The sequence below is a fragment of the Colossoma macropomum genome, unplaced genomic scaffold, assembly GCF_904425465.1.
Source record: "Colossoma macropomum unplaced genomic scaffold, Colossoma_macropomum, whole genome shotgun sequence".
Lineage (NCBI taxonomy): Eukaryota > Metazoa > Chordata > Actinopteri > Characiformes > Serrasalmidae > Colossoma > Colossoma macropomum.
The window spans coordinates 20,779,255-20,802,214 of NW_023494791.1; the positions used below are offsets into that span (position 1 = coordinate 20,779,255).

General features: G+C 36.6%; 2 protein-coding genes across 6 annotated transcripts; one reads left to right on the forward strand and one right to left on the reverse strand.

Moving 5' to 3' along the window:
- On the forward strand, positions 1-7,302 carry tial1 (TIA1 cytotoxic granule-associated RNA binding protein-like 1). 5 transcript variants are annotated; one of them, XM_036574321.1, is made up of 12 exons: positions 1-199; positions 1,310-1,406; positions 1,846-1,944; positions 2,048-2,102; positions 2,216-2,303; positions 3,717-3,792; positions 4,119-4,248; positions 4,424-4,519; positions 4,612-4,696; positions 5,442-5,577; positions 5,906-6,045; positions 6,404-7,302. In XM_036574321.1, the coding sequence occupies exons 1-12, from the start codon at positions 171-173 to the stop codon at positions 6,516-6,518; spliced, it is 1,146 nt and encodes a 381-aa protein (XP_036430214.1). In that variant the 5' UTR covers positions 1-170; the 3' UTR covers positions 6,519-7,302. The 5 variants fall into 5 exon arrangements, 4 of the variants coding, with proteins under 4 accessions (XP_036430214.1, XP_036430215.1, XP_036430217.1 ...); XM_036574322.1 differs by having other exon boundaries at positions 4,119-4,227; XM_036574323.1 differs by lacking the exons at positions 1-199; positions 1,310-1,406 and having other exon boundaries at positions 2,216-3,267; positions 4,119-4,227.
- Positions 7,303-8,639: 1,337 nt separating this feature from the next.
- Positions 8,640-20,746, reverse strand: pkd2l1 (polycystic kidney disease 2-like 1). The gene is made up of 15 exons (XM_036574319.1): positions 20,361-20,746; positions 19,787-19,900; positions 18,272-18,399; positions 17,261-17,514; positions 14,845-15,069; positions 14,514-14,742; positions 14,246-14,416; positions 13,934-14,115; positions 13,680-13,800; positions 13,299-13,397; positions 13,058-13,179; positions 12,863-12,980; positions 12,545-12,660; positions 10,812-10,959; positions 8,640-8,810 (listed from the first exon to the last, which is right to left on the reverse strand). The coding sequence occupies exons 1-15, from the start codon at positions 20,650-20,652 to the stop codon at positions 8,640-8,642; spliced, it is 2,490 nt and encodes an 829-aa protein (XP_036430212.1). The 5' UTR covers positions 20,653-20,746.
- Between the last annotated feature and the right edge of the window lie 2,214 nt (positions 20,747-22,960).

The following is a 22,960-nucleotide window of genomic DNA, read 5'->3' on the forward strand; positions in this document are numbered from 1 at the left end:
GTGATGCGGCGCGCATGCGCACTGACTGGATTCCGAGCTGGCCGGGTTTCGCCATTTTCTACACAATAAAGAAAGTAACTAGCTAAATCGGTCTGGTGTTCTTTCAACGAAAATATAAAGGCACTTTGGCCATTAATAAGTTATACCAAAACTCCGTACGACATCTGAGAATGGAAGACGAGAGCCACCCAAAAACCCTGTGAGTACTTTACAACACAATAGCATGCGTTTGGATTGGTGTGTTCAAATACCGCACACGTTCACTTAGCTAACGTGACCACAACTGTTTTTTTCACAATTAAATATGCACAGTCTAAGATAAAATATTTCAAACATCCAGCAAATTCAGGGTGCCAAGCTGTCAGGAGGTTCTCTTGTCTGCCCGCTGTAAGCGGCTCGTTTTAGTTGCTAGGCTAATATATTAGCTAGCTGGCTAGCTTGTAAGCGGGGTTGTTAGCTTAGCTGTCTTTGTAAAGATACAAAATGGAGACAAATAACAAATTATATGTAGTCGTGTGCAGGTCCATCGTAACAGGATGGTTCGGCGATGAGAAGTTCGTTTGTAACTTTGCAAGTGTCGACTGGGACAGACGGTTATTAACGTTAGCTTGCTATCGTTGCTAGCGCTAGCCGCTTGTTTAGCTATTGTCTGACATCAGCTCGCTAGCTGCTGATTTTCAGAGGCCCAACAACTAACCAGGGTCCTGTGGTCTTTTTTAGACTGATTGCCAGTGTCATTCTAGACGTTTCACCGTTAAACTGACACGTTTATTCGGTTATTTTGCCGTTATTGTTGTAGTCTTCTATTTTAATTATAGAACCAAGTACAATTGTTGGTAGCCGAAATGCCCCCTTCGTTATTCTTAAGCGGAAACGAACGAGTCTGTCAAAAAGCATTTTGCCGCTGAATATTGTGGGGTTATTTTTTTACACTGTATTTATGTTATCTGAGATAAATTGTTATGTGTTCTGTTATGGTAATTGTTTGCATACTGGTTCGCTAAATGAGCAAAAGCACGACGGCGTGTTTTGTTTCCTTTGTCATTTTTGCTTTTTCTGGAACAATAAGGCGCACTTCAGTGAGGTGTTCCTCGTTTTCGTAATCGTTGAACTAATTGAGTAACCTCGTTCACATTTTGCTTTCTGACCAATGCACAATAAGACACTACTTTAGATATAAAACACATCATGTTACCTTCACTGTTTTGGAAATAATATTCTGTAACTTAAGTTTATGTCAGTCTCGTATCCACGATGTTGTGTGATGAGCTGAGTTTTCAGGATCTCTGCATTTTTGTTTGCCTTTCAGTTACGTGGGAAACCTATCTAGGGATGTCACAGAGAACTTGATCCTTCAGTTGTTTACCCAGATTGGTCCCTGTAAAAGTTGTAAAATGATAACAGAGGTAAGATTTGAATATATATACATCATTTAAAGGTGGACCAAGCAGTTATTGCTCAAAGAGTCTCAAAGGAGACTCTCGCAAAATTGAAAGTTTTGACGATCATAGAAACTCATCACTGACCTATGTTGAATTGAGAAGCAAAGGGAATATTTTTTTTAACAAATATTTTACGATCACCTAAGTAGTACATTTTAGCTTGATAGAATTTCTGGAAAATTAACCTGACGTAGTTCATTTCAATTAATTAAAATAATAAGGCAAAAGGGGAGAAAAATAGATGAAGGAAGAAATAGAAAAGTTTTTTTTTTTCTTACAGTTAAAGTAGCTGGATTATTACATTTTAAAACTGAACTTAGTCTTTTGTTTAGCAAAAATATGCTTTCCTAGCTGTTTAGTAATATCAGGTTGGTGAATCTCTGTTGAATTTTCTGTTTTGCAGCACATAAGCAATGACCCATATTGCTTTGTGGAGTTCTTTGAGCACAGGGATGCTGCAGCTGCCCTCGCAGCAATGAATGGAAGAAAGATTCTGGGAAAGGTACTTTGCTCTGCAATGTGTGCTGAGACGTCTGTGGTTTGAGATTGCTTTATGTTCAAGAACCCTTCTGCCCAAATCATAACTAACACGGTTTGTTCTGCAGGAAGTCAAAGTAAATTGGGCAACAACTCCAAGTAGTCAGAAGAAAGACACGTCCAGTAAGTTGTCTTTCTATGTTCTGTGTTAAGTACTGCATTGAAAATTGTTAAAATTGAAGAAAAAACAGGTTATTAATGCATGTCTGTGTGTTTTACTTGTTTCCCCCTTACAGATCATTTCCATGTTTTTGTTGGAGATCTGAGTCCTGAGATCACCACTGACGATATCAGAGCTGCATTTGCCCCCTTTGGGAAAATTTCGTAAGTGTTGAGAATCTTTTATTTTGTGAAAGATGATTTGTTCTTTTATTAAATAGTAAACAGCCAGAGCAGTTTGTATGAGGAGCTATATTTAATGTATTGTTAATCTGAGGGCTTCTTGGACTATTTTTTTATTATCATCAGTAGTTTATTTTTTTAACCATCATTTAAGGATTACAGAAAGTAACAGCTAAGAGAGAAACAGTTGTTTGCCTTTGGCTTTTGTTGTAAGTGTGAAATGATTAGAGTAGATTTCTGAAGTAATTTATTTTTATGAAGGACCTTCAGACTTTTAGTTGCTACAGATAGCCTTAAAGAGAGTATTGGTACTAAGTAAATATTTTAGTGTTTTGCACAAAAGATGGACACATCCACACATGTTCTTCACCTCACAAAATATAGGTTAGGTTTTTAGGACTTTTAGTGCAATACTGTGGTTAGTGCCACATTCAGATGTGTAATAAGAATATCTGCACCATTAAATATTCCTGATTGAAGAAATGGTAAGTAGATCTAATTTTTAAAGCAGTTCAATATTTGGTATCAAAAATTGTCACTGTGAATCTGAAAATCTTTCAGATTCTTCTTTAGCTGCGAGTGTCAGTTAATAGCACTCTGGTTATTTTACAGAAATGCTCATAGGATTGGACAGGAGCTTGAAGGCTAACAGCAAGGAACTGTGCACACTGGGAACTCAGATGTAGATTTTTTTTCTATTTACTCTTTGCTTTTCATACTTATACTGCAGTATTTTCGTATTAACGCTGTAGTATAGTTTTTAACAGTCCTCCAGTCTTTCTTGTTAAAATGTTGTTTCATTATGGTTATTTAGTAGTTTTGTTTATAGTTTTGATTCTCTTAAAATGCTGAAAATGTCAATTTTTCGAAATTTGCAGCTTCCCAAACTCCATATTGGTGGTAAAGAATTGACCAGGAAAAATAAAGAAATCTGTTAACAGGCCATGTATGCCGTTTAATTCCTTTTTTCTCTTTTGATATTTCTATATATCTCTACTGGTAGGATTAGAGACAACAGCAGAAATTAGGAGTGCATGGTAAAGAAATTGATTTGTTTTTGTGTTTTTTAAAATGTATATTTATTTTTACTGATATGAATATGTAAGACCTAGTGTGTAGCACCAGGATCTCAGTGGAAACCAGGACTGTGCAAGAGCTCTTAAAAACACAGTAGTGTAGCTTGCATGGACTTGTATTTTTTGATAGCTCATTTAATAGTCAGAAAATGCAGAGAATTGCTAGTGTAATTACTTTATTGGATCATGTAGGATACTGTAAAATGTTTACAGTACTGTGTGTGTGTGTGTGTGTGTGTGTGTGTGGTTCCTTTCTTTTCTTTACCATGCTGCCAGCTTGGAAATGAGCTTACATCTTTGGTATACCATTTTCTTTCAGGGATGCTCGTGTGGTGAAGGATATGACAACAGGGAAATCAAAGGGGTATGGATTTGTGTCCTTCTATAACAAACTGGTAAGGCTCCAGCTCAGGAACACAAAGTGAAGGTTATTTCTATTTCTGTTTACTATTATATTTTTTGACACAATTTCAATTCTATTGAGATTTTAAATGTAGTTTAGAAAAAGTCACTGTAGCAATAACAAATTAGGTAGAGTTTTTTGGTCTGTTGATGGTTGAGGTCAATTAAGGTTTTAGTTTCTATTTATTAAAAAAAAATAAAATAAAAATTTAGACGGGAAAGGGAGTTATAAACGGCCTGAAGTATATATTTTGTTTGCAATTTTAATGTTAATGTTCCAGCAAGTGAGCTTGTGTGTCTTTTTTATTTTTATTGCTAGGATGCAGAGAATGCCATAGTACACATGGGCGGTCAGTGGTTGGGTGGACGACAGATCCGAACCAACTGGGCAACTCGAAAGCCCCCTGCCCCTAAAAGCGTGCAAGACAGTAAGCCCATCACATGTCTAGGTCAGACCAAGTTGTGGAGGACCACAGTACTATGCAGTTGTGTTGTTCTTAAAAATCTTTTAAGAATTTTGTTGATGGGATTAAAAATGCACTAAAATATTCATTCTTGTCTCATGTTTTAAAAATGCTTAAAAATTTCTTCAGTTTCGATAACTTTTATTTTTGACAATGTCAGGCAGCTCAAAGCAGCTGAGATTTGAAGATGTTGTGAACCAGTCAAGTCCTCAGAACTGTACTGTATACTGCGGTGGCATCCAGTCAGGCCTTTCGGGTAAGTCAAACATGCTCTAAGTGGTGTTTGGTCTTATAGCTTGTGTGACATTTCATATTTATTATGTAACTTGCATTGTACTGTTTTTACAGAGCACCTTATGCGACAGACATTTTCACCTTTTGGCCAAATAATGGAAATCAGAGTTTTCCCAGAGAAAGGCTATTCTTTTATCAGGTACTTGTGCCCTATGAATATTTAGAAAACTTTAGGCTTTCTCTGACAGATTAAACCCCCCTTTTTTTTTCTTTTCTTTTTTTTTTCTTTTCTTTTCTTAAAAGCTATAACGACGTCACTTGCAGTGTCTGTCTAAGCGTTCTGTTAGTTAAGGCTAGTCAAGGACAAAGACCTTAATCAAGTATGTATTTGGGACACTGGTTCTGCATCCAGCATTTGCATACATAATTTAAATTTACTTATTTGTGTATTTTAAGAGTAAAAAAAAAAAAATAAAACCTGCCCTTTTCTATGTGTAATGTGAAGTGTTGCAAGAAGTTAGAACAGATCATGTTACAATTTATGTAATAACACTGTCTTTTCAATAGATGGCACCAAATAACAAAGTGATTCTTGGAGTTATTACTAGCTTTGCTGTGTTGGCTCTGTTGCTTTAAGTAACTGTTTTAAACCATAACAAAAAGAACATCTACATACAGATGCACTTAGTGTGTATCATATGCTGTGTAGCATATTTTATGTATTTATGGTGCACGCATTGTGAGTACAAATCTACAAATCTGTCACCTGTGGTTTTGTACAAGTATCCTTTATTGAGCTGTAATGTGCATATCTAAAAAATAATTAAACTACATAAAATTAAAAGGATGCATCTTCAACAGCATTGTTACTTCTAATCTTAAACACCTTTGCTTTAATATTGTGTTAGGATTGTGTATCAAGGCTCTACAACACATTTCCACAGGTTTTCCTCCCATGAAAGTGCTGCCCATGCCATCGTGTCAGTGAATGGAACAACCATCGAAGGCCATATTGTTAAATGCTACTGGGGTAAAGAGTCACCTGATATGGCTAAAAACGTCCAGCCAGTAACTGAACAAGTATGCACCATTCTTTATTATGCATTTTTCATTTATATTCAATTGCAATATCGACCATCTAGAATTTAAACTTAAAATCTTGAAAATATTTATTTAATTTTGTTAGATAGTAAGGTTGTTATCTAAAAGTGTGTCTTTTCAAACTGTGATAAAACTATAATTCATCAGTGATTTCTGTGTACGTTAGGTGTTTATGCCAGCCCAATTTATCAATAGGCTGCAAGTTCATCTATACTCAAGATATTTGTGGAGACTTAATCTCACCTTCTTTGTGATTGTTTCTGTAACCAAGGATGTGAATTAAATATCCTCTTTTATTACTTAAAAGGTGGATTACGGTCAGTGGGGCCACTGGAATCAGGTGTATGGAAATCCTCAGCAGTATGGTCAGTACATGACGAATGGATGGCAAGTACCATCCTATGGAATGTATGGACAAACATGGAATCAGCAGGGATTTGGAGTGGAGTAAGTGTCGAATTTGAATTTTAATATTCTAAAATATTCATGTTGCTTTCATAATGTAAAATGTAAAAGCTGTGTGTAACTTTTAGAAACTGGCTTTTCATACAGGACTGTTGAGCACCTTGTCTTTATTAGTTTGAAAGTCTATTGTAGTGTATTGTTAATCAGTGGCTAAACTGATTACACAGACTTGATTTGTGTTTTTGTTTTTGTATTATAAATTTGTGAATCAAACAAGCACTCAACTCTGGCAGCATCTGAGTCTGCCAAGTGTTTTAAAAGCAAGAAGTGTTTTATAACTACAGTTTTCTGCCAAGTTGTTTGAAAATGACTCTCATTTTGTCTCTTTTTTCCATCTCAGACAGTCACAGTCTCCTGCCTGGGTGGGAGGTTTTGGGACTCAGCCCTCTCAGGCACAGCCAGGTCCAGTGATGAACCAGGCTAACTTTGGCATGGCTGGTTACCAGACACAGTGATCTGGTCCTTACTTTTCAACGTCTGAGTCACTTTGTGGGAACCCTCTCCTTCTCACTGGGAGGGAATAAAGAGACTAATAGGAGAACATCGACTTTTTCCCAGAGAACGTTCAGAACTGACTTAAATCAGGGTTTGCTTAAGTGTAAAGAAGCAAATTTTGATTAGACACACATGGGATGAATGCCTTCAGCAGGAAACTGAATTTATTTGCGAAATTTATTTTTTTCTTGTTTTAATGGAGTCGGAGAAAATAAACTGCATTTCCCCCACCCCCATCCGTATTGAATATATTTGCTTGATGCCAATTGCAGGAAGTTCACAGGTACATAGCAAAAAGTTGTACATGTTTTGAAACTGATGCTTTTTAAGTGCTTTCCTTTCTCCCTTTCCAAATAGCTGATCATGTGTTTGCTTGTACATCACATTATGGACTTCAAATTTTGTACTAAAAGAAGAGAAACAAGCATTCTGATTCAGTAAACACATGTAAGTAAAGGCACTTTTTGGGGTTCATAGGACCTGTGTCTTGTAAATGTTTAAGTGTAAATGAATTTCTATGTGCAGTTGTGTATATTTAATCCACATTAGCTCCTCATTTCTCTCAGAATTCTAGAGTTTGATACCGCGTGTATGATATTCTCTTTTTACTATGATTTGCCGACACAGTGAAATATCTCATTCAATACAGAGAAAGGGTCACTATGGCTGATTATGTAAATAACCTTTGATAACTCAGTGTGGAATAGGGTTTCAGAATATGCATTCTTCATTACTGGATTGAGCAGATCCAATACTGCTCTTCATGGACAAGTGTGACTGACGTGCTGAATTGATTCAGTGTTACGAATAAGCCTTAATTTTCAGTCACGCAACTTTCAATTTAAAACCCTTGTAGAGAGTTGTATTGTTGATTTTAGAGCCCACAGTAGATTTTGTCCATTTGCAGTTTTGAAAATACGCGTGCCATTTTCTCTAGTAGCCAGAGAAAAATGAGATTTGGGTATTTTTCTGGGGACTTTGTGGATTTGAAATGCATGTTTCAAATCACATTGTTGAGGTTGCTTAAAGAATCGAATGTAATAGGTAAAATGTTTGAATGCAATTTAGCGTTTGATAATTTTCTTTTAAGTCTAAATGAGTCTCAATAAATGAATCATTGGACTAGAAATAATTGTTTTTGTTTTTTGTGCTAGTATGTTCCAAAATCTGCTATAGCTCGAGCTGTTAAGGGAAAGGATGAAAAACCTTATGTGCTCTTAGAAGAATTTAGGGTACCAGTTTTTTTTTTTTAACTTGCTCTGGGCTCCTCTACATTAGGAATTGTGCTTCATTTAACCTGTGGAATATATTATCTAAAACATGACACATGATAATGTTACAAAGCAGTTTCATCACACTCCAGTGCAAAACCAGGACATTGTACATAAGATGTTAAAGATAGGCTGCTTGTTACAAAAGGAAATTCAGTACTGTCTGAATATGATGCAAGTTCTTTATTCAGAGATTAAGAGAAACAACCACTGGCACCTCAGCTCAAAAGGTGTCATTAGCATCAGAGGCATACACCTGACACAAACTGCTAGTATGACTAAATGTTAAATATGCTAACAACAGCACAGAACTAAGTGTACATTTTAAATTGATTCTATGCCTTAAAGCAATGGCTCTCTTTCAAACAGCACATAAGCATTTGTTAAACATAAATGTGGAGTGCTGTAGTATCACAATACAAGAAGTATACAGAACCATAAAATACATAATGTAGGAAATAAACTGGATCTACCAAATGCTTATATGAGGTACTCTTATTCTCTCAAATCTGTGGTGAAACAACCGTTGTTCAAGCAAAGACACCATTGTAACAAAAGTCTTACTCAGGTTGTGTACTCACTGGGGCAGTGAGGTGATGCTTGAGAGAACATGATTGGTGTTTTTAAGGAACCATGGCTACTTCTACAATAATAATGTTATTCTCCTATAACATACATTATCAGTGTATCATACATAGTATGTTCTTCTATGCTATACTGTTATAAATGTTTCTACAGGTTTAATTTTTGTCATGTACAGGATTTATTTGTCTAGATTAAATGTGTTGCCATTTCGTCCATGTTTCTGCTTCAGTGACGTGTAGAAGTACTGTTTTCTGTGACAGTGGGCCAGCCTATGTCTGAATATAAACCACTTCCTGCATTCCCCATGTGAGCAGCTGATGACCAGGATGCTGAGTCCTGTGTCAGACCTCTCTCCAGGTTTATCAGAACATTCCCTCCAGACGCAGGCCTCTCCTGCTGCAATGGGAGAGCATTAACAAACAAAACCACAGTTTAAAGACTGCAGAGATATGATGTATTATGTGGTAAGTATATTACAAGGGCATTTTGTGGAGTGAGGGGAAATAACTATCCAGGCACTTTTGTTTTTGTTATTTATTATGTTTCTAGTGCTGATGTCTGCTTCAAATTTTTACACACATAATGTCTGTTAACTTTGTACTTCTCAGTATGAGCATAAATGAACAATATTTATGTACATATACACACACACACTCTCTCTATGGTATGCGGACACTCCTCCTAATCACACTTTATTATCTGGCAGTCTAATGGATGAATCTGGCTTTGATGGATGTCAGGAGAACACTACCTACCAGAACGTAGAGTGCCAGTGGTAAAGTTTGGAGGAGGAGGAATAATGGTCTGGCGCAGTTTTTTTGGGTTTGGGCTCGGCTCCTTAGTTCCAGTGAGGGTAATGTTAATGCCACAGCATGCAAAGACATCTTAGTTATATGCTTCTAACTACGTGGCAGTAGTGGAGAAGGCCCTTTCCTTGTCCTTATGTGCAAAAGGAGACATGGTTGGATAAGTTTTGTGTGGAGGAGCTCCAGTGGCCTGCACAGAGCTCTGACCTCAACCCTTCTGAACACCTCTGGGATGAATTGGAATGTAGATTGTGAGATTGTGAGTCTTCTTGTCCAACATCAGTGCCCGACCTCACAAAGGCTGTTTTGACTGAATATGCACAAATTCCCACAGACATACTCCAAAAATCTTGTGGAGAGCCTTCTCAAAAGAGTAGAGGCTGTCATTGCAGTACAGGGGGATAAGTGGGGGCAACTACATAATAATGGCCATTATTTTGGAAAGGGATGTCCAACAAGCTCATATAGGTGTGATGTATAGGTGTCCACATACGTTTGGCCAAATAGTGTATATACATTAATACTGGGAAAATTGTATTTTAAAATACATTTAAAACAATGGCAATCATGGTGAAGATACAAGAGTATCTCAAAGTTCTCAGGGACAACATGTTCATGATATTATCATTATTATAATAAATCGTTCCCAGGCAGGTGTGCCACACAACATTTCACAATGCGCTCTTAGACTAATGATGAGGAAAATGAGTCAGCAGTCTCTCAAAAAGAGTTGCAGGATGACCTGAGAACAATAAGCAATGAACTGCAGTGTAATCATCTCAATTCCTACATTCCACACAAAATTCCTAAAAAGGAGTGCAAAGATACACATCTAAAATTTGCACACAAGCACTTTGAGAATTTAGAACTCTTTTGGAGCAATGTTCTCTGGTCAGACGAAAGAAAACTAGAACTCTTTGGCAATAATTCAATTCATCATGTTTGGAGAAAGAAGGGTTACGTGTATGATCCCAAGAACACCATACCCACAGTGCTAAGGAGGAGGGTCATCATAATTTGGGGCTGCTTCTTTTCAAATGGTGCTGAAGCTTTACATGTCATTGGAAAGACCAAAATCCCCCAAAATAACTGAAGTCTGGTTTCTATAAAAAGAAGATGAAGGTGCTTGTGTGGCCTAGTCAGCCTCCTCACTAGAATCGCACTGAAAATTTAGGGAGGATTTTGAAGACCATTAGAGAGACCACTGTAAGCTTGGGGGATTGAAGATTGTATTCCAAGAGAAATGGGCCAAAAGTAAACCACAATTCTACAATACGTGAATTACTTTTTACCCTAGAAGCCCTGAAGCTGTAATTGCCAGCAATGGCTGAGGACTAATGTTACTAATTTGTGGTGTCCAAATGCGTTTTTCCCTATCATTTGTTTAAAACAAATATTTATGTTTACAAATCATTCTTTTTTGTTCATATTTGAAGTACATTAAATGACAAAAACAAAAGTCTGCATACCTGTTTCCCCCTCACTGTACATAGTAACATTTTGTTTGTGAAATCTCTTTTTGAAATGGATTATTTGCTTGTATTTATTTATATAAGAAAGCAGAGTAACATGATCGGTATAAAGCTGATACCTCATTTCTGATAGTCAGGTGTTTTCCTGTGGTCTCTTTTTTGTTTGTTTTACCAGCGTCCTGAAGCCCAAGTTTCTCCATGACCATGTCAATCTTAGCCATTGTGGTGGCTAATGCACATTCCAGTTCAACCACCTGTTTGACCAACCTAGAAGAGAGCAGTAATGGCCATCAGAGCAGGTGCAGTGTGAACTAATGTGCTACTACATTACAATAGAAAGAACACAATGAAAGCATGCAAAATTAATTTATCAGTTGTTTATATAATACACTGTTGAGTCTAATCGCTGTTGGCTCCTAATTGACGTAAGTGTCATCTTTTCTTTTTTCTTAATGTATTAACTCTTACAATCCCACAATTCTGCATAATGGTTTTGGTATTTTGGTCAATTACAATTACAAAGTATTTACATGAGACAGTCACACATGCCATATGTTGTTATTTTCCAGAGACCCTGGGCTACTCAGATATGTCATTATTTGACATGTCAATGCAAACATAATGCAAACTTTGATATCTATATGAATTTGGCCATTTTTTGAACAATAATTTATTTCACACCTGCTTATTTCTTTTAACTTTTTCCTATGCAAGCTTTGGAAATAGTTGTCAACTGAAGTACATTTTCAGAAATTCTTAGAGTGTTTATGAAGTAAAAAATGCAATAATTTTGATGTGACTTGTTCTATTATTTACTATTGAGTAAAATAGTAAATAATAGAACAAGTCACATCAAAATTATCCATGCTGAATGCTAAAACATTGAAACATCTAGCAAGGCAGACCTTGGAATATTTTGTTCAGGGCAAGATAAAAACTTTTTTAAAAAGTGTGTGTACATAATTTTATTATTCAAATTGACACAGACATTTAACCATCAGTTGTAATAATTACTGTCAACTGTTTATAATACTTGAAATCAATTGAACTTGAAAGATAAAACTGAATATAATTAATTATATGTTCATGTGCTATTGTTTGAATAAATCTAATGCGCTCTCCTGATTAGCCCCTCCCCTATCGGTATCTATGACAACAGAGCCAGGTGTTCATACCAAGTGCTCTGCATTTTGAGCTCCAGTCAGTCTAAATACAGTGTAAACAGAGCACCTCATGGTTTTTCTGAATGCTCTGAGGACTGTAGAGCTCTGATTACTCACTACAGACACTACAGAGCATGCTGGATCAAAACACATACAATATATAGCATTATGAGGAGTCCAAACAGAGACATCATACCGGGATATAAAGCGGATTTTGAGTGGTTTTTGAGCCGAATTACTTGCCGATACTTCTCTGTAGCTCAGTGAAACCACTCTAGAGAACGTGAGTCTTGCAGACTGTTATATGTGTATTACGTCTGTAGGTTTGACTGTTTTTGAGTTGTGAAGCCTGAAAACAGATATTTAAAATGATCACAAGTAGGTGGTTTTTCAAGCTGGATTTCTCGCTGATGCTTTGTCACACCTCAATGTTCTGGCTAGATTGTGCATGGTCTGCTGACTGCTGTGATACATGCGTGATGTCTGTGAGATAAACTGTTCCAAAGTTGTAAAGGCTAGAGGGCAGCTATGCACGTTGCCTGGAAAATGTGGGTTAATGTTGATAGGTTAACCAAATGATGAAAAAAGATTATCCGGCTAAATAATTTTTGGGTCCCAAGTTTCTTTGGTGATAGTACCATGGAGGTAGGTGCACTGATTTGCTGAGTGCAGTGTGTGTGCATGCCTACATCTGAAACTGCTCCTGAGTCACTGAGATGGAGCTTGTCTTCTCCTTGTCTTCTGCTAAATTTCCACTCTTTCCATAATTGAGTCCAAGATTATGAAGCTCTGCACTGAGAGCATCCTGATGAAACAAATACTTATTTTTAGTTTTTTGCTTTATCCAATCAGTAGAGGCGACACAGAAATATGTTTTGAACATACACAATAAACAAAATACTTATACAGAAATTTACGTGAATTCAAACTGTCCATCAAAATGATTATGCCACACAAGTACACTATTAATTAAAAACAGCAAAAAACGTGGGGAAAGAATCTCAAACCCTTTTCTCCTCCAGTTCTCGTTTCATAGTTTCCTGCTCCTCCACGTCTAGAATCTGATTGCCATCCTGGTCAAATTTGGAGAAGGCTGCTGAGATCTCATGATCAGCATGACCCATTCTGAATGGAAAAACAACAGCAGTCATGGTCACTTATCATTGCTGGGCATGCTCCTACTAAATAGAAGTATGACTTACTCTTTCAGAGTTTCTCTGAAGTCTTTGAATTCCAACTCTTTTGACCCTGACCGTAAGGCCTTCTGGACGTCAGAAATCTTTTCTTTTTTGAGTTTCAGCTTCATGAAGGTCTTGGCATAACTCTGAAATGAAAAGAAACAGCAGGACATGTTACTAGCATTAAGTAGTAAAGTTAGGTTTCTCTGACCCTTAACTAAAAAGTTTTATTGTGAGACCAAAGAAGTCTTATTTTATGCCACACCTGTTTAATAAGATCAGTGAGCTGGAGTTCATCTTTCTGGGATGCGAGCTCCTCCTTTACTTCTGAGTATGTATCATTGATGATGGCCAGAAACATATTCTGTGCAATAAAAGATGCCAGATCAGTTGGGATTAAGTCATAGTTTGCTTAAATGGATTACTAAATGTTGATAAGGGGTGTCCAATCTTATCTGCTAAGGGCCAGTATGGCTGCAGGTTTTCATTCCAACAAAGCAGGAGCACACATTAGTTGTTTGAAGACAGAACAATTGATTAAACTATCAGAATTAGGTGTGCTCCTGCTTGTTTGGATTAAAAACCTGCAGCCCTTTACAAATATGAGTGGACACCATTGATCTAGATTGTGGTTTACTGGGCTCACCAGTAACACGAAGAAGACAAAGAACACATATGTGAAAAAATATATCGGTCCAAGGACTCTGTTCGCCCGTTCAATGGCATCATAGTCAAAGTCTCCAAGGATGATCCGAAACTGTGTGAATCTGCAACAGATCAAGCAAAAATATGTAAAAAGATTTAAGTATGGTTGCAAAAGAATTATGACTATATTATATTGTATCTACTATCAGTGTAGTATCAAGTTTCAACTTCAAACACTATCAGAAAGCCTCTTACATGCATTTGTGAAATGTGCTGAATGATTCAACCTCAGTTCCAAAAAGAAGATATCCCAACTGAGCATAGGCAAAAAACACAATGAAGAACATGATGGCAAAGCCCAGGATGTCAGTGGCACAGCGGGCCAGAGTGGAGGACAGCTGAGTCATCGTCTTATTGAAACTGATGTACTTGAATATCTACAGAGATAAAGATCACCAATAGATTATAATTAGTGTCCATTTTTTATATAGATTATAATCAGCTGTCCATTTTGCGTAGGTATTATGAAATGCTTGTTTGCAATAGTGAACTATAGAAATATCTTACCTTAATCCAAGCAAAAAACAAGTTTACAGCATTCATGTTGTTATACTGTGTTTGCCAAAATGCAAGAAATTCAAAATCGGCATAGATGTCCGGCTCTTGCAATAGTTTTCCGAGTAGTTTGTCCACTTTGATGGTCCGAAATACATTGAAGACAATAGCAACGATAGCAAGCTGGGAAACAGACATCACCATTATTGTAACTCCACTATACATTTTTTAAACTTAAATTTAAAAGAAAATATAGGGGCAGATATTAGACTAGCCTTACCAGTATGATCACCACATCCAGAATGTTCCAGATGCTTTTAAAGTAGGAGAACTTGTGTATGCGGAGTTCCAGTATCTCCTCCACAATGTAGTAAAGGATGAACACACAGAATACTATCTCACAGCCAATGATGAAGTAATCCCACATGGTAATATATCGAATCAGCTTCACCGTCCTTATCTGGTATGAAGGAATTGCTCCACCAGTGGCTGGGAATTCAACCACTAATCTGAAAGCAGGGAAAGCTAATTGTTTTACTTGTTCTAATGTAGAATGATCATACAAATGCATTAGGATATTTAAGATTTAAGAGATCCTATTATATTATTACCTAATAACACAGAAGAGATTGATGTTGGCATTGTATGTAGAAAAGTCAATGAAAACAGCCCTGGTTCCATGGTCCAGCCACAGGTTGTTATTAAGATCGGTCAGTAAAGCAGCACTTTCTTCCTTTGTCATGGCCAGATCCTGGTAGTAGCCTCCTCCACTGTATGTGGCCAGCATTCCCCAGTGGCTTGACCCTTTCAGCTCTTTTTCTGTGTGGTACTGCCAGCTGAAGAGGAGTAAAAGCAAACATAATGGCTGATTTATATTAGACACATGATGTAGTGAAAAATCTAATCACTAGGTACTGAATAATTGCCTGTCTGATTTTATCAGGTCCATTAACCATATAGGTGAACTGGGTAGTTCTACAGTTACAGACAGATGGACTACAGTCTGTAATTTTACAACTTCAAAGTGCTCCTATATGGTGTATATAAATACTGATGATCATAACATTTTGTATGTACGTATACTATTTGGCCAAAAGTATGTGGACACCTGACCATCACACCGAGTTTGTTGGACGTTCCATTCCAAAATTCCAAAGCCATGGGCACATGAAGTTGCCTGTCTTTTGCAGTTATAACAACCTCCACTGTTCTGGGAAGACTTTCCATAAGATTTTGGAATGTGTCTGTGGGAATTTTTACCCATTCAGTCAAAAGACCATTTGTGAAGTCAGGTAATCGATGTTTCATTTCATCCCAAAAGTGTTCATCGCAGTCTACTATTCCTCCACTCCAAACTCATCAAACTGTGTCTTCATGGACTTACACCTTCCACAAACTGTTGCCACGAAGTTGGAAGCATATAATTGTCTAAAGTATCTTTGTATATAATAGCATACATTATCTTTCACTACAACTAAGAGGTTAGGGCCCAAGCCCTGAAAAACAGCCCCAGACCACTATTCCTCCTCCAACAAACTTTACTGCACTATGCATCCCAGTAGGTAGCGTTCTCCTGGCATCCACCATGCTTAGATTCATCAATCAGATTGCCACATAGTAAAGCATGATTCATCACTTCATAAAACATGTTTCAACTGCTCCAGAGTCCAGTAGTGGCCTGTTCTATACCACTCCAGCTGATGCTTAGCATTGCGTATAGTGATAGCTTTGAGTGCAGCTGCTCAGCCATGGAAACCCATTTTGTGAAGCTCCCAAACACATAGTTCTTAAGTTGATGTTGCTTTCAAAGGCAGTTTAGAGCTCTCTAGTGATAGATACGACAAAGGACTGGCAATTTGTAGGTGCTACGTGCTTCAGCACTGTATGCTCTGTGAGTTTATGTGATCTATCACTGTGTAGCTAAGCTGTTGTTACTTCCATTTCACAATAATAGCACTTACATTTGACCAAGGCAGACCAAGCAGGGCCGAAATTTCACAAACTGACTTGTGGCAAAGGCGGTATCCTATGACAGTGCCATGTTTAAAGTCACTGAGCTCTGTTGTATGACACATTCTACTGCCAGTGTTTGTCTACTTTACTACTACAATGCTATGTGCTTGATTTTATACACCTGTTTGCAAATGGTGTGGCTGAAACACCTGAACTCAATAATTAGGAGAAATGTCCACCTAATTTTGGCCATACATGGTATGTTCATTTTCATCATTTTAATTTTTGACACATTTTGTAAATACCAGCTGCTGTTTGCATTGTGTCAAAATTTCATGATGAATGGTCCTAAATGACTTATATGTCAGGCAGCTAAGCACATCGTTTAAAACCTTTTATTTTGGCATTAAGTGTGCTTTTTGTTTCTACAACCACTATTTACCATTAGAATAAATGCAAACATAAATACAGTAACTAGAATTTCTTTTTTGTAGTAGCAGTTGATATCATGTGTGCTAGTTTGAAAAACATAGTTTGGTTCCAGATGTGTCCTGGACGCTCATAGCCATCCATTATATGGATTTTTTAAATTCCATCATTAGTATAGTTTATCATAATGAAGTATTGATCAGCCAAACCATATGTCCTTTATAGCTTCCTAGATGCCTACTAATTGTCTAAAAACCATGAGGTTGCACAAGATTAAATAATTTTATATATACATTTGTAAATATTATTTTTATTTTATTCGTATATGTGATTTTTTTTTTCATCCCAGCACTTCTGGCCTTTCCACCACCACTCCCCTCCCCAGTTCTTGTTTTATAGGTGCTGTTTTGTGAATACCAGCCCTGATTCTTATTATTTTTGTTTCTGATTCATATGCAGATATAGTTGAATAAATGACCTTTTCAGACTACATCCACTATGGCCTTCTTCTAACCAGCAGGAGAGACTTGTACATAAGTGTTATAGAATGGATGTCATACTTGATATGTTTACTGATAAATAGGATTTAACCCCTGACAATCAAGCTAGCTGACAGTGATAGTGACAGTACGAGGCATCACTCACGCTGTTCCATTGATGAGTCCAAACGAGCTGTCATCTTCTTTTATGTCACTGTACACATCAAAACAGTCAGTGATTTCCTCCTCAAAGTCACTGTGCACCTTGCAAGACTTGTTCTTCACTTTCAGTTGACGGATGCGGGGAACACCCAGGAGCATGTTCTCATAGTAGATGAAGGAGTGTGTCCCAGTCTCAAGAGACTGGTTATTGTACCAACTGGTCCAGTAGAGGCCATCTAGCAATGGACCTTGCGTATACTAAAAGGATAAAGAAAGAGGAGTACTAATTCATTCATTGTGACTTCACTGTATGTTTAGCAGGTATTGTAGGCCAAACAAGTGATCACTGACCATCATTCATTCTGCTTACACCTATGACACAACTTATCATGACCTGACAATGTCCACCTTCACTATAATCTAAATGCTGTATATCAGTGATCACCAACCCCTCCTGGAGATCTACTGATTTACTTTCCTTACCTACAATCCTGAAGATCATTGGCTGGAGCCAATCATTGGACTTCATAGAAAGACAGATCTCCAGGAATATACAATATGTTACAGCAACATATTTTTGTCCTTCATTGTACATACTTTTGGCAGTAATTGTGCTGATGCAATATATCATCACTGTCTACAAAAAGGCGTGTCTTCAAAATGGTAGCTTTACAGTAGAAGGCAAAAATGTACTTTTAATGTAGGTTAATGCAAAGAGGTCTTATTTTAAGTAATTTTAGAGCATTTCTATTGGTCCATTCATAATGAAATTTCCACACAATGTGAAGAGCAGCCAATGTGGTCAAATGATAGAAAAATAAAAATCAGGTGTCAACAATGAAATTTTATTTATATGTGGAAATTATTTGTATATTTGAACCATCTAAATTTGGTGCATTCCTTTTTTTGCAGAATTTCAGAAAACATTAGGAGTTTCGACATTTGGCTGGCAAAAAAAAAATGGTATCTTGAGAACTTGAGGTTATTCTATCTAGAAATGAAAGGAACTACTCACAGTCCAAAAATCGTCCATGTTGGAAATGGACAGGAATGTGACCCCACTGTCACTTGGTGAATTCACAAACAGATCAGTCATAACTTTAGTGTAGTAATAGGTGGTGGAGCTGGTCATCCCATAGGTCACTGAAAGGCAACGAGATGATTACTAATCATAGTAATGATAGCACAGTTAGATTCCTATCAGAGCTCATGCTGGTTATCTGTTCTGTTCACCTGAACACAGACAAGAGCCACCAGAGACATGCTTTTCATGCAAGATTCATTCATTTGTAATGGACACATCATAAAAGCCAAATGCTTCAATTAAGAGAGAGTGATTTGTTTGAGGAAAGAGAACACTGGAGAACACAAATAGCTCCCCTAAACAATGCACCTCCAACACATACAAAGCCTAAATGGCCCGGCTTGGGCTCTTATCAGTAAAAGACAGCAGAGTGCAGCTTGTGTTGCTTTCAGTATTGATGTTCCTCTGCACAATACTCTGTATATCACAGGGGAGGGGTCAGGGTTTCATAATAGGCACTTAGGCTGAGGCAGATCACTGAAGATAATAGAATCTAGTGGTAGTATAACCCATTGGGTTAGGATGTTTTTGACACTGTGCTCTTCTAATGTTCACTCATTCTTCATTCATCATTCTCATCCACAAATAAGAGCCCCATATGGAAATCTGATATATGGCAATATATGGATTTGAAATATGACATACATTTGCATATATGAACATCTCTTACATTCAACTTAGATTTTGTCATTTATGGATGTAAATGTGACATTTGGGACATTTATACAAATATGGGACATTTATTTCAGCCATGTTTCAACAGTTACAAACATGTATGTATAACATGTCTATTTAAAAATATATCACTGTTGTCTGAAGAAAACCTTGTATCTCCATTTTTGACGTTTTTCAGATTTTGACATAATTTTAAAATACCTGTTACCCATTACATTCTATGTAAATTTCATGAAGAATGGACCAAAAGAAATGACCCAAAATTACCTGGAAAAAAGTCTGGTTCCTTTGACTTACAAGGTTTTTTCCTTCTCCTGTAAAGTTATCATTTTGGAGATACGAGGTTTTCTTCCAACAGCAGCGATGTGATAGAAAACATTATTAATGTATGGCTGGAATATATTACTCATATATGCTAGCTTCATGTTATGTACATTTTTTGTATCTCATTTTGATTTTTTGCTTTAAAATCTTTCTGTCTTCGTATGAGAAATATATCATACATGCGATTGATATTTTATGCATATATGTCCAATATTATATATATATATATATATATATATATATATATATATATATATATATATATATGTATGGATATGACCATATATTTTGAAATATATCCCTGACCCAATTAATGAATCTTCTAAAACAGTTTTTCAGTACTGTATATTTCTAAATTTCTACTGGTGTTTTTCCAGCGTTGTAGTCATCTGTGCTGAAACATATACAAGTAAATTATTATAGTACATTAGGAACCTTCATACTTACACAGACATATGTCCACTAGAAAAACAATGTAGACAAGTAACTCCCTGAGGGTGGTTCTTACAAAGAGTTCACGATTCTCTGTCGTATCTTCCGTCAGTGTAGTTCCCCACAGTCCTATTGAATCAGAATCAACTTTTTTAAGCAAAACAAAAATGTGGATTAACCCTTAGATATGTATTATTGTTTTTACTATACTGTTTAATGTAGCTGCATAATTACACATTAAATTAGTTTTTATTAGTAATTAGTTATTATTGCATTAAGGTTACATACATCAACAGGGTTAAAACTGCATTTCTTTTTCCAGTGTCAAATTACAAACATATGGTAAAAATGTAAAGATTTTTTCTTTCTATAAACAAGACTGTACACACAACAATAAATTCAAATTCAAATCCTAGTAAACATAAATGTTGTATCACACTTCCATAATCATTTCTCCACTTGTTTTAATTTTACAAATAAAAAATAATTAAACTGTAAGAATAGGGAGGGTTTTATGGCATATACACTGTGAGAGATCTACTGTATAAACTGGTTTGCAAAATTGTGCAGATTGAACGCACAATGTTACCTTTGATACCTCGTAAGATAGAGGAGCAGCATCCAGAGCTTTTCTTCTCAGAGTACTGGTTCATCACGCTGTCCTCGGCTGGGTACGGGTTGGGTGCACTTAGTTTATCCATGCTGTCCAGGGGACTGTGGAAGAGGGGCTGCGGGTTATACACAGTGCTGATAGAGCGCTGCACCGGTGGAGGAGTGCCACAGTAGGCCTGATTCACCCAAGCTCTTTTCCCCAGGTTCTCCAGTTCACACTCCACCTGACTGCTCAGGTGGCTCTCGGCCCGGTTGTTGAGTTTTTGCATGCTGTCGGTCGCGGAGGTCCTGTGTGTAGCTCAGTGGCTTTCATAGAACACTGAAACAAGCCTTCTGACTGCTGTTTGGTACCACCTGCTTTTATACCTTCCTCTTAGACAGCAGTCACAGAGAATATAGCACTGGTTTTTGAAGAGGGAGGGAGCACTCTTTTGTTCACACAGCCCATAAAAACCTGTCCTACCATTGAAGAAACTGTGACAGAGATGCTGTAAAAGCAGGAAAACTAGTAAATACAGAAAATGCATGTATTGAATTTTAGCTATACATGAAAAGCATACATGTTACACATGAAGCGTTTTGTTCCAAAATACATCATAGACCACTTTCAAGAATGTTATTTTCTTTCAAGGTATACATTGCTGGGAAAGAGCTTTACTACTACAAGAAACAAAAGTGTTATGTTGTTAAAAATGTCACTTTTATTATATTAGAGGAATAAAAATGTGTTTAGCATTATATCTCAACTGTTATTCTTTTCAAAAATGTGTTATATTTGAAATTGTTACAATGGGATATATATTTAACAAATTTATATTATGGCATGCAGTAGATGCTCTGATCCAGTTTAATCGTAATACAGAAGCAGTGGACTGTAGTGTTATACACTTGAACAAGATGGTCCTTCAAGAGTTCTTTAGTAAAGGCAATCGTTCTATTTAGACCATATGTAGAACTCTTACCCAAGAGCTCTTACTGGTATGGTGGTGGTGTTTGGGGTCAGGAACTGAACACTGGACTCCTGTGTGTAGGGCACTGGTGTTATCTACTGTACACTCTTAAAAATGATGGTTATTCAAGGGTTCTTTAGTAAAGAAAATGGTTCTACATAGGATTGTGAACACTCAAAGAACTCTTTTGCATGATTAAAGGGTCCTTTGCATTCTCTTCAGAATAAAACCTGAAGAACCATTTTACGATGCAAAGAACGCTTTAATGATGCAAAGGGTTCTTTGAGTCAGTGTCTGACTTTTGCACAGTACTGTATATAAACTAGAATGAGGTTTATGAAATAGTTTAAATTAGTATTTATTAAACCAGACACATTCAAATTTAACTGTATTTATTTCAAAGGAAGTGCTAACATATAAAGTAATTTGACTGATCAGTGATTTTTCAGTCCTGAACTTTACTTGCTTCAGTAATAAAGGGCTTGACTGACCTTAATTACTAAGTTGATCTGTTAAGGAAAAAATAAATAATATAAAAAAACTACCTTCATGTCTTTGATTACATAAATTACAATCAAATATTCTATTCAAATAGAAAGACCTGACGACAAATGTGGCAAATATGTTTTTAGAACATACAGAATAGTACATCTTAAATTTATAGTATACAGTATTTACCATACATGCTGAAATACAGTAAATTAATTACAGATGTAAGAACACCTTATGTATCTTTGCAAGCAATTATCAATTGACTACTTAATTAGTGCCATACTTATGGCACTGTCATAGTTAAACATGGACTCATTACTCATTTGTTAACAATGCCAAAACAATAGATTGGGGATGAATAGAGTACATACAAGCAATATGTCAGTTGGCAACTGATTATGAGTGCATGTGCCTCACTAACAACTGCAAGGCTGCCTTTATGGTAATCTACTAAACATTTATGTGTTCACTATATGGCCTATGCTAATGAACATATAGATGTTCATATGACACGCATTAATGTATGGACGGCCACCTGTTAGAAAGCACTGAGAATACATTAGAGCTGCACAGCACTGTGTGCAAACAATCTACACAGCACAAGCTTCACTGAGACCATCTGTATAAAAAGCAATACAATATCACAGTTGAATCATAAAAGTCCTCTTGATCATAAAAGAAACAAATGATGTAATACATATGTATGCTTTTCATGTAGCTCTAAATTCAAAATATTGATTAAAAAAAGGCTGAAGAAAAAAATTGAGTTATGGACTGTTAAAAATTGTAACCTTTTGGAACACACATCAAATATTTTTAATGGAAATTAATGAATTTGGGGGAAATACGATCCACAGTATTATGGGGTCAGCCTGCAATAATAGTTTAGAAACATTTTCAAAGATTAAAGAGCTTATTGATGGTGATTACTATTATTTTGCAATGTTAAATGCTATAAAGATGGCATGAGTGGGATTATGACAGTTGAAACTACATGTATTAATAGGGGTGTATTTGCTTTCTGTGGCTTTGTGTACACGCCTTGACCTGAGTGCAGGCTCCTCACGCCTCGCTGCTGCACAATAGTCACATTACCCACAGTCAGTGCACAACAAAGAGTTTAATTTTCTTTTCC